Genomic DNA, 14,646 nt, shown 5'->3' on the forward strand with positions numbered 1-14,646 from the left:
TCATGCAGTGTCGGCCTGCATTGAACACCACATGTAGGCTACATCATAGAAATCAAAAGCCACTTCCATGTGAAAATGTTCTGGGATTTGTTCCATTTGGTTTTGTTGGTTGGTTTACATTGTGCTCAAATGCTGCCATCTGAAACTGTAAGGGTACAGCCTCAGTGTGCACTGTAAACGTGCTCCAGAAGTTGCACAAAGTTCTCAACGTTCAAGTTTCCGCTCACAAGACCCAAAATTTGCTCAGCAGCCCAAAATATTTGAGGGAACATTGACACACACGCATACTTTTCTGATTGACTGACAGGTCAAATTGTGGTCTGAGAAGATCATTTGGGCGCTGCCTTTCTCGTTCTCCCTCTCTTCTACCTCTATCTCTCCATCTGTGCCTCACTCAGGAATGACCAACAGGCCTGACCTGATAGACGAGGCCTTGTTGAGACCAGGCAGGTTGGAGGTCAAAATGGAGATCGGTAAGAAACACCACAAAGCATCCACTCTAACCAATGGCCTTGCTTAATTTATTTTAGGTTAATATATTCAGGTATTAGGTAGTTTATTTCCTTCTGTGAAGGACATTGTTATTCATAGATGTTGCACCTTTTACATGACAAACACCCAGGTATTTCTACTTTTCCAGTTCTGTCTCCTGTGCAGTATGTAGTGACATGGTGACGGCAGCAGATTAACATACAGGATATACAGAAGATGTTTCCCTTCTCTATTCCTCCCCTCAGGTTTGCCTGATGAGAAGGGGCGTGTCCAGATCCTCAACATCCACACGGCCAAGATGCGTCAGTTCCACCTGCTGGGCAGCGACGTGGACGTCAGCGAGCTGGCCGCCGAGACCAAGAACTACAGTGGAGCTGAGCTGGAGGGGCTGGTCAGAGCTGCCCAGTCCACCGCCATGAACCGACACATCAAGGTCACTGTCACACACAGGCGGACATTTTTATTAGTCTATGTAGGCGCGGGGGGGGGGGGGGACGACGACGACTTATCCTCAACATTAACTCTACAACCGACAGTCGTTGTGTGTTAAGGGGCTGTAGGTCCCTTAGGTATTGTGCAATTAGTCATAAGACAATGTGCTCCCTCAGAGTGGAAATGTCTGACAACTCTCGTCTGGGAGGAAGAGAACGAGTGACTAGGATAGAGGGAGGGAGGGACTGCTCCAGCCATTCCTCCTGTGTAAGCCCTCTGTCCATGTTATCGCCCTCCAAAAGATGCCAAGAGTGTGGCGAGCTGCAGACCACTTAACAGACTTTACCTGGCCGTGTGTGTGTGAGAGAGTGAAACAGACTCTCCTCACCTGATAAAGCACTTAGGGCAGACACTCCTGGACTCTCTAAGCCTGGCTTCCACAGACACACAATTTCACACTAACGGTACCCACTTCACAATGGGCTAAACAACAGTGTTTCAGTTGATTGAGTCGACCGAGGAGGTGGAATGTTGTAAACTTTTCACTTGACCAAGCTAGATCAGTGACACTTGACCAACCTAGAAGTCCAAACCATCACGTCAGCATCATTACAGGACAAAATAAAGCTCTGTACTATACTGTGAGTGGTTTGCTGGAACAACGTTAACTTATTTGGGGTCATTTTGTCGACACTCCTCGACATCACAGTGCCATAAATCTTCTAGGATCAGGGATGAAGCTAGTGGCTAGTTAGTCGAACAGTTTGTTGATAGTTAGTTGAACATCTATTAACCGTCTGTATTGGATCGTCCTAATGACATGTCCCCCTTGTCCTCTGTCCCCCTGCAGGCCAGTGCCACGGTGGAGGTGGACCTAGAGAAGGCTGAGAATCTGCAGGTCCACAGAGACGACTTCCTGGCCTCGCTGGACAACGACATCAAACCTGTGAGTAGATCCCCTTCCTCCCGCCATCTCTTTATCATTCTCCATCTCCATCATTCTCCTCTCTCTTTACCATTTGCCTACATCCAAGAGTCCTCTTTCCAACATTTGGGTAGACTTTCAACAATTCTGCCATCTACTCGATATGATGATAATGTCCATTTTCTACTATATGCAGGAAATTGGCCAATAAATCTTGGATAGCATTTTGAGATGTTTCTAAGAAGCGATTTTAATTAGGGACCCTTTTTAAGGCAATGATTTAATGGGTCTGACGCTCTCTCTTTCCGTCCACCTATGTCCCTCTCTCTCTCTCGCTCTCTCGCCCCCCTGGCCAGGCATTTGGTACCAACTCCGAGGACTATGCCAGCTACATCATGAACGGCATCATTAAGTGGGGCGACCCGGTGACAGCCGTGCTGGATGACGGGGAGCTGCTGGTGCAGCAGACCAAGAACAGCGACCGCACACCACTGGTGTCTGTGCTACTGGAAGGTAAGGCACACACACTCAAATACACTAAAATGTGTATATTTTAGTCAGTTAGCAGATGCTCTTATCCTGAGCGACTTATAGTGCGTTCGTTTTAAGGTAGCTAGTTACGTCCACCACAAGTCATATTAATAATGTCATTTCATTTGTAGAGCACATTTCCCACGCAATTAAGTGAAACGTACCTCAACAAAGCAGATATCAGCGAAGTCCGTGCTAGTAAGAAAATGCTGGGGTTAATTTTAAGTGCAATACACACAAAAAGATGAGCAAGGACACAAACAACTTATACTATTTTAATTTCCTTTGGTACAAATAAAATACCATCACATTTTATTTGTCACATGCGCCGAATACAACCATACAGTGAAATGCTTACTTACAAGCCCTTAACCAACAATGCAGTTTTAGGAAAATAAGTGATAAGTAAAAACATTTTATTTTATTTTTTATATTTTTTAAGTTATAAATAATTGAAGAGCAGCAGTAAAATATCAATAGCGAGGCTATACACAGGGGGTACCGGTTCAGAGTTGATGTGGTTAGTTGAGTTAATATGTACATAGATTTAAAGTGACTATGCATAGATAATAAACAGAGTAGCAGAAGCGTAAAAGAAGGGGGGCCAATGCAAATAGTCTGGGTAGCCATTTGATTAGCTGTTGAAGCCTTTTGGACCTAGACTTGGCCCTCCGGTACCGCTTGCCGCGCGGTAGCAGAGAGAACAGTCTATGACTAGGGTGGCTGAAGTCTTGGACAATTTTTAGGGCCTTCCTCTGACACCGCCTGGTATAGAGTTCCTAGATGGCAGGAAGCTTGGCTCCAGTGATGTACTGGGCCATCCGCATTACCCTCTGTAGTGCCTCGCGGTCGGAGGCCGAGCAGTTGCCATACCAGGCAGTGATGCTCTCGATGGTGCAGCTGTAGAACTTTTTGTCAGTGAAGACACTTGCCAGTTGGTCAGCGCATGCTCGGAGTTCACCTCCTAGTAATCTGTCTGACCCTGCGGCCTTGTGAATGTTGACCCGTTTAAAGGTCTTACTCACTTCGGGTATGGGGAGTATGGGTTTTTAAATGTTATGCTCTCTCACCTAGGTCCCCCCAACAGTGGAAAGACGGCTCTGGCAGCTAAGATCTCAGAGGAATCCCAGTTCCCCTTTATAAAGATCTGCTCTCCAGACAAGATGATTGGCCACTCTGAGATCGCTAAGTGCCAGGCCATCAAGAAGGTGAGGAAAGGGATACACACACACACACACACACACACACACACACTGTGTCAGTACCTGTGTCTTCACCACCCTTAACCCTCTTTGTTCCAGATATTTGAAGATGCCTATAAGTCCCAGCTGAGCTGTGTAGTGGTAGATGACATTGAGCGCTTGCTGGGTAAGGTTCTGCTTGCATTGTGGTAACACCATTCTTATTTTTTAAGTCTCCTTTTAAATTCAGGGTTATAACAGAGAACAAAATGCTCATAAATCTAAAACAGCGTTCTCCTTCTGATAACCCTGCCATGACCAGCTAAAAACACCATTCTCCTTCTGATAACCCTGCCATGACCAGCTAAAAACACCATTCTCCTTCTGATAACCATGCCATGACCAGCTAAAAACACCATTCTCCTTCTGATAACCATGCCATGACCAGCTAAAAACACCATTCTCCTTCTGATAACCATGCCATGACCAGCTAAAAACACCATTCTCCTTCTGATAACCATGCCATGACCAGCTAAAAACACCATTCTCCTTCTGATAACCATGCCATGACCAGCTAAAAACACCATTCTCCTTCTGATAACCCTGCCATGACCAGCTAAAAACACCATTCTCCTTCTGATAACCCTACCATGACCAGCTAAAAACACCATTCTCCTTCTGATAACCCTGCCATGACCAGCTAAAAACACCATTCTCCTTCTGTTAACCCTGCCATGACCAGCTAAAAACACCATTCTCCTTCTGATAACCCTGCCATGACCAGCTAAAAACACCATTCTCCTTCTGATAACCCTGCCATGACCAGCTAAAAACACCATTCTCCTTCTGATAACCCTGCCATGACCAGCTAAAAACACCATTCTCCTTCTGATAACCCTGCCATGACCAGCTAAAAACACCATTCTCCTTCTGTTAACCCTGCCATGACCAGCTAAAAACACCATTCTCCTTCTGATAACCCTGCCATGACCAGCTAAAAACACCATTCTCCTTCTGATAACCCTGCCATGACCAGCTAAAAACACCATTCTCCTTCTGATAACCCTGCCATGACCAGCTAAAAACACCATTCTCCTTCTGTTAACCCTGCCTTGACCAGCTAAAAAGTGCCATATCTACGTTTATGTATCTACAATACTGTGGCAGGTGTCGAGAGCTGTGTGTAGCTTGAAAGTGTATACGGTTGGTGCTGCTCATTTCAAATGGTCTTTCATTGAAAATGTAATACAATTATAAATGAAATAGCTAGAGCTTCAATACAAGGGGTTATTGCACGGTTTCTGCAGAGGTTAGAACGCATACATTGAAGATGGCCAAATAAAGATCTATAAAGTCAAGTTAGTTATTTGACCACATTTGGCATTATATGCTGAAAAATATATTTAAGCGTACTGATAATGATGTATAATACATTATTACATACATACGCAGCCTAAAAGAAATATGGGAGCGTTTATGAGTGTCCTTGTTCTCAGACTATGTCCCGATTGGCCCTCGTTTCTCAAACCTGGTCCTTCAAGCTCTGCTGGTCCTCCTCAAGAAACCCCCTCCCAAGGTGAGTGCTCTGTGGGCTGCGGCTCTTCTTGAATGCGTGCGTGTGTTGGTTACTCTTTAGCGTTTGACATTTTCTGTGCTCATGCTCCGGTTGTTATTTTGGCAGTGGCAGAAAGATGGCAGCAGATCATGCCTATGGCCTCAGTTGTTTCCATGCGGAGTGAATCAAAAAGTGTTTCCTAGCTGTGTGATCGTATATATAGCTTTACCACTGTGCGTGTTCATGTGAGCTCTGTCTCCTAAATATAGCCGCCAGGCCTCTATGGCATTTTAGGCGGTAGGGCCCAAGTCTAGGCTACGTTTAGCTGTGAATGTGTTTCATGTGTATGAGAGTGTTTTGGTCAGGCTGTTGTTTTGTGCTGGGTGTGAATGGGGAGCTGAGCTGTTTCTCCTGGATGTGTGTATGTAAGGGAGTATATGGCAGTATAGATGTGTTTGTGATAATGTATTGGTCTGGGCAGGCTGTTATGCTTGGTGTGAATGGGAGCCGGGGCTGTTTCTCCAGGGTTGTAAAGCTCCAGGCCCAGCGGGGAGCCCGGGCTAGGGGAGGCCTGTCTCTCGAGGTGGGGGGGGGAGACAACGGAAGAGAATGGGCTCTGTGAGAGAGCCGGGGGGACCTGGCAGCACCGCCGCCTGTGTGGCACCTCATCTGCATGCAGGGAAACACCCCCTCAGCATCATGGGGGGGCAGCCGGCCCATAATCCCCCTCTCTCCTCTCCTCTGGCCCTGACTGAGCGACCAGGGCCTCTGGGGAAAGAAACAGGCCACTTCCCTGATTCAAAGTCAACTAGACTAGAGCAACTAGATAGATGTGGTCCACCTCTGACAGAGACTGAGCAGAAGCTTTATAAATAGGCACAAGGCTCATATACTGGAGGAGTTGACCCCACCTTACCCATACACATGTCCCCATACCCTTTCTCTGTATTTTAATGCTGTGAAGCATGCTGTTTGATGAGGGTTTTATACACTTCCGCACATCATTTAAAAAGTTTTTTTAAAGTTTTTTACAGGATGGTCCTATCTGTCCCTGAGCTAAATATCCATCTCCATCGTGTGTCTCTGCGTCATGTCCCCCCCCCCCCCCAACACAGGGCCGTAAGCTGCTGATCATCGGCACCACCAGCAGGAAGGACGTGCTGCAGGAGATGGAGATGCTGGACGCCTTCAGTACCACCATCCACATCCCCAACATCTCTAGAGGAGAGCAGCTGGTCGAGGCCCTGGAGGTAGGCATAGACACACACACACGAACACACACACACACACGCGCGCAGACATGCACACACAGGCAACATGTGAATGTATGTGCCTCACTCTCCAGTTTTGAAGTTGGGATGGTGATATGTAGCGATGCATTCGTCGTGGGTTTTTCACACTGCTTTTCTGTCTGTTGCAGATGCTAGGTAGTTTCCAGGAGAAGGAGCGGGCAGACATCGCCAAGGCGGTGAAGGGCCAGGGGGTGTGGATCGGCATCAAGAAGCTGACGATGCTTATCGAAATGGCCGTGCAGGTGAGAAAGACCTGTTTAGTTGACATGTCTCAGCACGAACCATCAAATAATCACCTAGTCATGGCCTCCTTCAATATGGACCACGGTTAGTGGTTTCAGGTGTGTTACTGCTGTGCTGGAGCAAAAGCCTGCACACACCCTTTAGCTCTCCCAGAGTGGGAGTTGGAGAACCTTGGCCTAGACAACCACAGTCTGGGGAGTCACGGATTCTCGTCTGGTTTCAGTCAAAACAGACCGCCATTAATTACGAGCTTTTTTAATTAAAAGCAGTTTGGATTCAACAATGATTTGTGTGGTGAGCCCCAATAATGTCATCGCTGTACTTTCCCGACCATTCTCCGCATTCTTCCCCCTGTCTTATGTGCTCACATGCTGTGAATTGTAGAGGAATGCTAGCCACACACAAACACCACGTAGCGCCTTGGAAAGGTCTTATCTACTGTTGTGAGGGTTGTTACTCTCTTAGGCCCTGTCCAGAAACAACCCTAGGGTGCAAAGTTTTCACTGATCTCCAATAGCTACGGGCAATTCAAAAGATAGGTTATTGCATAAACTGACGTACATTTTCTTGCCCAATCCTACCCTTTCATATCCTCTTTCCTCAATACGAAAGCATGAACACGAGGGCCTATTTGCCACCACTGGGAATGTACAGGTAACTGCCAACATAGTGTCTTAATAGTGCGTTGGGCCACCAGAACAGCTTCAATGTGCCTTGGCATAGATTCTACAAGTGTCTGGAACACTTTTGGAAGGATGCGACACTGTTCTTCCACTAGAAAATAATTTGTTGTTTTGTTGATGGTGGTGGAAAATGCTGTCTCAGGCGCTGCTCCAGGATCTCCCATAAGTGTTCAATTGAGTTGAGATCTGGTGACTGAGAGACAAAAACGTTAAACCCCCTATGCTCCATTGAGGCCCCTCTTTCAAAGTCACAGATTTCTTCTTCTAGTAATAATAATAATAATGGGCAACTGGGAATTTTCATACATGACCCAAAGCATGATGGGATGTTGATTGCTTAATTAACCGCACCTGTGGAAGCACCTGCTTTCAATATACTTTTATTTAACTTTTATTTAACTAGGCAAGTCGGTTAAGAACAAATTGTTATTTACAATGACGGCCTACCCCGGCCAAACCCTCACGATGCTGGGCCAATTGTGCGCCACCCTATGTCCCAATCACAGCCGGTTGTGATACAGCCTGGAATCGAACCAGGGTCTGTAGTGACGCCTCTAGCACTTGAGATGCAGTGTCTTTTAGAACGCTGCGCCTCTCGGGAGCCCAACTTTGTATCCCTAACTTCTCAAATCCCAAACTCAAGTGTTTTCTTTATTTTGGCGGTTTATACCTTTTACACGCAATGTATGACATTCCACTTCTTTCATGGAACACAGCTAATCGTGTTTAGGCATATCTAACCCATAGTCAAGATGACCGTAGTTGAGTGCTACCATGTATTTTGCATTGTCTCCTTCTGTCTGTCTCTCGGCCTGTCTCTCTCTCCATCTCTGTTTGCCTGTCTCTCTCTGTTTGCCTGTCTCTCTCTGTTTGCCTGTCTCTCTCTGTTTGCCTGTCTCTCTCTGTTTGCCTGTCTCTCTCTGTTTGCCTGTCTCTCTCTCTCTCTCTCTCTCTCTGTTTGCCTGTCTCTGTCTCTATCTCTGTCTGTCTGTGTCTCTGTCTCTCTCTCTCTCTCTCTCTCTCTCTCTCTCTGTTTGCCTGTCTCTGTCTCTATCTCTGTCTGTCTGTCTGTCTCTCTATCTCTGTTTGTCTGTCTGTCTCTCTCTCGCTATCTCTGTTTGTCTGTCTGTCTCTCTCTCGCTATCTCTGTTTGTCTGTCTGTCTCTCTCTCGCTATCTCTGTTTGTCTGTCTCTCTCTCTCGCTATCTCTGTTTGCCTGTCTCTCTCTCTCGCTATCTCTGTTTGCCTGTCTCTCTCTCTCTCTCGCTATCTCTGTTTGCCTGTCTCTCTCTCTCTCGCTATCTCTGTTTGCCTGTCTCTCTCTCTCGCTATCTCTCTCTCTCTCTATCTCTGTTTGCCTCTCTGTCTGTCTCTCTCTCTCTGTTTGCCTGTCTCTGTTGCGACTATTCAGATTATTCAGATTGCCAGATGTATCACTCCCTCCTGTCGCCCTACTGTTGATTCACTTCCCTCCAAGCCCGCCCGCTCAAACCTTCCCAGCCAATTACAGACAGCCCTGCAGGCACCTGTGCTGTGCTGGCCCTAGGCCCACTGAGAAACATCTGCAGTCTACTTTTAAACAAGTTGTTGGAAAGGAGCTTATATAGAAAATGTAGGCAAAGATGGGCACATGCCCAAAGAGCGCTAACAAGCGTGTGTGTGTGTGTGTCTTCCAGATGGATCCTGAATACAGAGTTAGTAAGTTCCTTACCCTGCTGAGAGAACAGGGAGCGTAAGTAGAACACTCTTCTGTTCCGTCCCCTCACACCACCTAGTTCTTGTTTGGGTTCGTTGTTGGTTGACGGATTTAATGAATGCATGTCTCCTTGCTCCCCACAGGTTGGGTTCTATACCCATCTAAGTCCATGGTGGAGCTGCATTGCCCAGCAGTTAGCTGCCTCTCCCAGTAAGTACTTGAACAAAGCGTAGAGCAGGACTGTGTTTAGAGTAGGGTTGGAATCCAAAAAATATGCAGATTCTCCCTCTTTCTCTTCCTTCCTGTTCTTCTAACTCCCTCTCACTTTTACCCTCAGTGGCTGAGGAGCGGAAGCCTGGGTGCTGTCCATCCCCAACGCTCCCCGTGTAATCTCTGTACCTCGTGTTTCCATGGCAACACCGAATGACCCAGCCTCTTCCTCATCAACACGACCTCTCTGTGTGTGTACATTTAAGTGAGAATTAAGCACTTGTTCTGTGTACAATTTTTATTTATGATTCAAATGGCACTCTATTCCCTATATAGTGCACTGCTTTTTGACCAGAGCTCTATAGGTCCTGGTCAAAACAAGAGCACTGAATAGGGTGCCATTAGAGACGCATCCAAAGTGTTATGATCTGTGCTGCTAGCACTCCGTGGGATTTTATGTATAAAAAGCAAAAATAAGGTGGTTGTATGTTTATAACTAAGTAGGTATTAGATGAGGAAAGTGTAAGCACAAACATGTATACGATGACCTATTGTGTGTTTGATATTACGCACGTAGATCTCTAATCATTCCAGGAAATGATGGTTCCAAGCCTTTACCCTTAGCTCTGCTCACTTTTTGGTTTTTATTATGTTTTCATTTTTGACTTTCTTTGTTTTATGAATAATTGTCATGGATACTTAATCATGTTACAAAAAATATTGATTAGATAGTAACTGGAAAAACGGATCCATTTTCAGACCAAGACCGTTTTAGAAGGGAACCCCCCCCCCCCAACCACGCCTGATATACCTGTTGAAATTAATTCTGTATCATGCTGTTCTCTATGAATGACCTGTGCCTTTGCCTGCTGGTGGATGGCCGTGCTGTTTCTCTGTGGACAAGAGGCGAGGGGGTGATAAGTGGAGGTATACTAGGTTTAAAGCATATCGTTGTTACTCTCTGCCGTTACTGGTGGTGCTCTCTGTGTTTCTGCGGTGTTGTGAGCTGTCGTTCAGCCTGTGTAGCTAACAGAAATAACATCCTATGCCAGAAAGTGTCTGCCTTATAGAACAGGAGAGATGTGGTTCTTTTTCAGGATGGCACTACCCTCTTTTGACTGTTATGAACCCATGGGCCTTATCTCTACCTCCTAGTCCTGATACATCAGAGTCTCTGTACACTGTTCTGTATAAAGGCTATATGCCCGACATTATAACTCGCCTCCCCCCGTCCCCCATCCGTGTGCATGCCTAACACACTGCCATTTATTTACAGAAGTACACTATGCAGGTTTGTTTCAGATAAACACAATTCAAGTGTAAATGTATGGATATATCAACCAGATGTATACATTATTTGCAGTGACCAGTGTGCTTTTTTTTCTCAAAATCTATTTGTAATGAAGTCTTGAACGCTGTAAAACTTATGACAAGTTGCAATTGTATTATCGCAATAAAATTGGACACATGAACATTTCGTACAGTACTTTTCTAAGTGTGTGTGTGTGTGTGTGTGTGTATTATTGATTGATGCAGATGCACTTGTCATTCACCTATAGATTTTATCAGGGAGAAATGGACTTGATCGAGACAAATTGCAGACGTTTCACAGAGTTCTAGAGCAGATTGAGACATTATTTTGAGTTATAGTGAGGATCGGACTATTTATTAAGCATGGATAACTGTCTATCACAGTTTGGAACACCATCGCAGCTTGCCATTTAAAAATGAGTTCAAAAGTGTTATGTGCAATGTCTATATACATGATTTGGTAAGGAAATGTAGAGGAATCGATGCTTACAAACTGAAATGATTAGAAAAGTACCTCTGGCTAAGAAGCAAAAGCATGAGACAGTAATTTGTTCTTCAAATATATAATCTTAGTTCAGATATATACACATTGTATAATAAATAATATTTATAAAAACATAACATTTTCAGATTATAAAATAAAAAGGGAATTATTAACTTTAAAACCTTTGTACAAAACTTTGGATATAGCGGGCAGGAAAGGAAGGAACGACAAAGTGCCCTGGTAGGGAGGGCTTTTTAGAGGGTGACGCAGTTGCTAAGCTGCCGTATGTCACAGAGAGGAGCCTATACTACCTGGGGTAAATTGTATTTTTGTTAAATATAATTAATAGGAAGCACGTAGCACTGTCAGAACATGTTGTGTGGAAACCTCTATCCCACGTGCCTGCCATCCCTAACCCTTACACCCCTGTCACTGGCAGTCAGCACATCAGCTGTATCCCAATAGTCTTACATAACCTTCTTACCCTCGTCTCCTCCATTTGTCTCCCACAGACACGTCGTCTCTGAACAAGTTTCCAACATATTGCTTCTATTGTCAAGACGTTTCACATCACTGGCAATTAAGGGAAGGAGATGAGGAAAGGGGGTTATTGATGACTTGACACTTTCTGCTTTCTCCACTTGTCATCACCTTTCACTGGTGAGCAGAGTTTCGCTTAGAACAAGGACCTCACAGCACTATGAGGAACCTAATGAAATGGACCGTCCGAGTGTTCGATACAATTATAATCTCATTGTCGTAGTATGACCCGCTATTAGTATAATTATTCATTAGCATTGGGCCTATTGCGAGTGCAAAATGACCTGGTGATCCATGAATTCAATGTTAATCCAATGACGTACGACCTCTTAAACCTGAACCCTCTACCTGTTGTTTGTCGTGAACGTTTTCTTCTCTATGACATATCGTTATAATTTCCTGGACTGTAAAGGGAAATTCCAGAAAAGTGTATCTGATCTTGAGATCAACAAGAAGAATGCATTTGCTCTCATAAATAACAATTGCTAAAGTTTCACCTCCTCCAGACAGTTCGTGTACAGCTGAATAGTGCATACATGTGCAGAAATGTCCGTGAGTGGAAACAAGCATGTTTGGTTCGTGCACATGTCCCTTCCTGCATACCACCTCCAGTCCCGGCCCATTGCTAATATTTCAGAAATGTGGGGCTATAAAATCACGCTCTAGCACATCTTCCAGGCGTCTCATCTAGGTGACTGCTGCAGTACAGTACCAGTACAGGGGTTGAGAAAGTGGAGATTTCATCCGCTCAGTAGCTTAGTTTAGAAGGGCAGGGTCCAGTAACAGCCCGCTCAGTAGTTAAAAGTGGTAGGTTCCTGGGCTGCCGCCGTGTGTTCAGTACGGTTTGGATTGACGAGTGACGTTGGGGAACTGCTTTCGTTCACAATAGTCCACCAGCCAGGTGATTGACTGGTGAAATCAGGTGTTAGTTAAAAAGGATGTCCATTCGATAGCAATAAATAAAGAAGGGGTCATGGCCCAATGCTGCAGGAATGTGAACTGGTCAAACTGACTGAGCTTGTTCCAATGGAAATGGGCTTTCCCATATGGAGGATGCAGGGCTTGGAAGAAGGATATGAGGGACATTTTTATCACAAGGAGTATGGAGTTCTAGTACAGAAATGCCACTCCCCAGAAATGCCACTCCCCATTGGTGTCTGTCTGTACTTAAGTCTGTATGCATGCGATGACTGCAGTGTGACTGCGATGGCCGCTGTGGTCCATCATTCTGTCCGAGCGAGCGCACAAGGCTCTCACTTGCACGTGTGCACGTCGTAGACGCGCACACACTCCTGGCAGCTGACGTAGCAGCACCAGTGGAAGATGCAGTGGCACTTCTCCTTGCGCTTCTCAGTCCGAGTGTTGTGGCCCCTGCCGCAGCAGAGCAGGTCGCAGCCCTCGATGCCGTGCGAGGAAACATTGCAGGCGCGGTCGCGCGTGCCGAATGAGCCCGTCTCCGGGTTGGGCTCGCAGAAGTTGGGCGAGCCCTCGTAGTAGACCAGGTCGCGCTCCGTGGGGTGCTTGAAGAAGGCGTACTTGGCGCGCAGCGTCTCCACCCAGCCGCGCGACTCGCGGTGCTTCTCCACCACCATCTCCGAGGCGCTGTCGTACTTGTCCTTCAGGTAGTCGCCCAGCATGCGGAAGTCGGGCTGCGCCCACCAGCATGTTTTCACCTCGCAGCTGCCCGACAGGCCATGGCATTTGCAGCGCAGGTGCATGTGGTCCAGGATGGTCTGAGAGAAAAAGAGGGATGAATTCACCACAGTGTACAGTAAATGTGATTGGTAGCTTGTCAATATAACACATTCTGTCTGATGGTGATTTGTTTAGTCTGGGTGTCAGTTTGTTTAGTCTAGGGGCATGTTTGTTTTGTCTATCACCCATATTGTTTAGTCTTTCACCAGACAGCCCATTTTTGAACAACTATTCTTATCAATAACCTGAGTGACTACTGAGTACCGACCTGTAGGTTGAGAACAACATGCTACCTGGCTCGGTCTACAGCTGTGGTTCAGGCAGCTGTGAAACAGAGGCAGGCATTTGTAGCGTGCAGCCGCTAATTCATTCTGAAGTCACTGCGTTTACGTGAGCAAAGCGCTCTTCACCTTTGTTTAGATTTGTTTTGCTTTAATTCCCCAACTATATTTAGCTGCAGAATTCCCCCAGCTGCGGCGGAAGGCAGGTGTGTGTGGCACCTTTGGGCGGTGAGGGGTGGAAAGGTTCTTAGTTCTGACATCATGTCCTGGGCTTGTCAGGCCCCTGGCATCTCCCAGGGGCCCCGAGGTAAACAACGGAGCGTGAGAGGGCCAGGTGGGGCGGCTGGGATCAGGGTTGAGAGAGAGAAAGGGGTCCTGACTGGGCTGCCTGCCGTTTTGCAGCTCCTGTGGTCTCCCTGCTCCTGTCTAGTCAGATCAAAGGACTACCTTGTTGCCGTTGTGGTCTCTCCAATTGCCCCTCAGCATGTTGGTGAGGAGTAGCTCACCAGATATTGCACTGAGCAATGACAGCAGCGAGTGATGGTTTAAGTCCGAGCTGATTCCCTTCTTTTCCCCCTCACACTAACTCTGGGTATTTGTCTCTCAGGGAATTTCGGTTAGGAAAGGCAGGGGCATTTCTTTTCTCTTTTTTTAACATCAGATAATTACCCAATCATTCAAGCTGAAGTGCTACTTTTCAGGCAGGAACTCGCAGAAATGTGGACTGAACTTAAGTCAAATACCAAAATCCTTCCTGTCATAGAATTAGTAATCTGGTACTGTAATGTTTACTGTGGATAATTCCATCCGATTGCCAAACAAGCAGATCTTTGTTCATTGTATCTTTGCTACTGTGCTTTTATATCTTTCTTTAGTTACAGGCCTGGGTGTGTTCAGGGTGTGTCCTGTATCATTGTCTACTGATATATGTGTACTGAATATACTTAAGTTTATACACTGCATCCCGCTTGGCTGTGTAGTAAACTGTGGTACATATGTGTATTTACATTACGTGCATGCCTTTGTGTTACCAACAGTTGTATACTTAACTGTATAGCGTGTACTACCAATATATCCATGCTAGCTGTGCAGTAC

At 46.0% G+C, this 14,646-nt stretch overlaps 2 protein-coding genes across 2 annotated transcripts in view; one reads left to right on the forward strand and one right to left on the reverse strand.

The window, feature by feature from the left end:
• Positions 1 to 10,712, forward strand: part of LOC110499115 (vesicle-fusing ATPase) — a 50,060-nt gene extending 39,348 nt beyond the window's left edge. The window contains exons 11-22 of the mRNA XM_036955956.2: positions 399 to 473; positions 738 to 925; positions 1,775 to 1,870; positions 2,206 to 2,362; positions 3,455 to 3,588; positions 3,682 to 3,748; positions 5,058 to 5,137; positions 6,232 to 6,366; positions 6,537 to 6,650; positions 9,011 to 9,066; positions 9,174 to 9,240; positions 9,368 to 10,712. Coding sequence (XP_036811851.1) covers positions 399 to 473; positions 738 to 925; positions 1,775 to 1,870; positions 2,206 to 2,362; positions 3,455 to 3,588; positions 3,682 to 3,748; positions 5,058 to 5,137; positions 6,232 to 6,366; positions 6,537 to 6,650; positions 9,011 to 9,066; positions 9,174 to 9,195 — 1,124 coding nt within the window. The 3' untranslated portion in view covers positions 9,196 to 9,240; positions 9,368 to 10,712. The remainder of the gene's footprint in view (positions 1 to 398; positions 474 to 737; positions 926 to 1,774; positions 1,871 to 2,205; positions 2,363 to 3,454; positions 3,589 to 3,681; positions 3,749 to 5,057; positions 5,138 to 6,231; positions 6,367 to 6,536; positions 6,651 to 9,010; positions 9,067 to 9,173; positions 9,241 to 9,367) is intronic.
• Positions 10,713 to 10,877: 165 nt separating this feature from the next.
• Positions 10,878 to 14,646, reverse strand: part of LOC110499116 (proto-oncogene Wnt-3) — a 37,801-nt gene continuing 34,032 nt past the window's right edge. The window contains exon 4 of the mRNA XM_021576034.3: positions 10,878 to 13,308. Coding sequence (XP_021431709.1) covers positions 12,829 to 13,308 — 480 coding nt within the window. The 3' untranslated portion in view covers positions 10,878 to 12,828. The remainder of the gene's footprint in view (positions 13,309 to 14,646) is intronic.

Source organism: Oncorhynchus mykiss, chromosome 20 (assembly GCF_057628025.1).
Source record: "Oncorhynchus mykiss isolate SJ-2025 chromosome 20, ASM5762802v1, whole genome shotgun sequence".
NCBI lineage: Eukaryota > Metazoa > Chordata > Actinopteri > Salmoniformes > Salmonidae > Oncorhynchus > Oncorhynchus mykiss.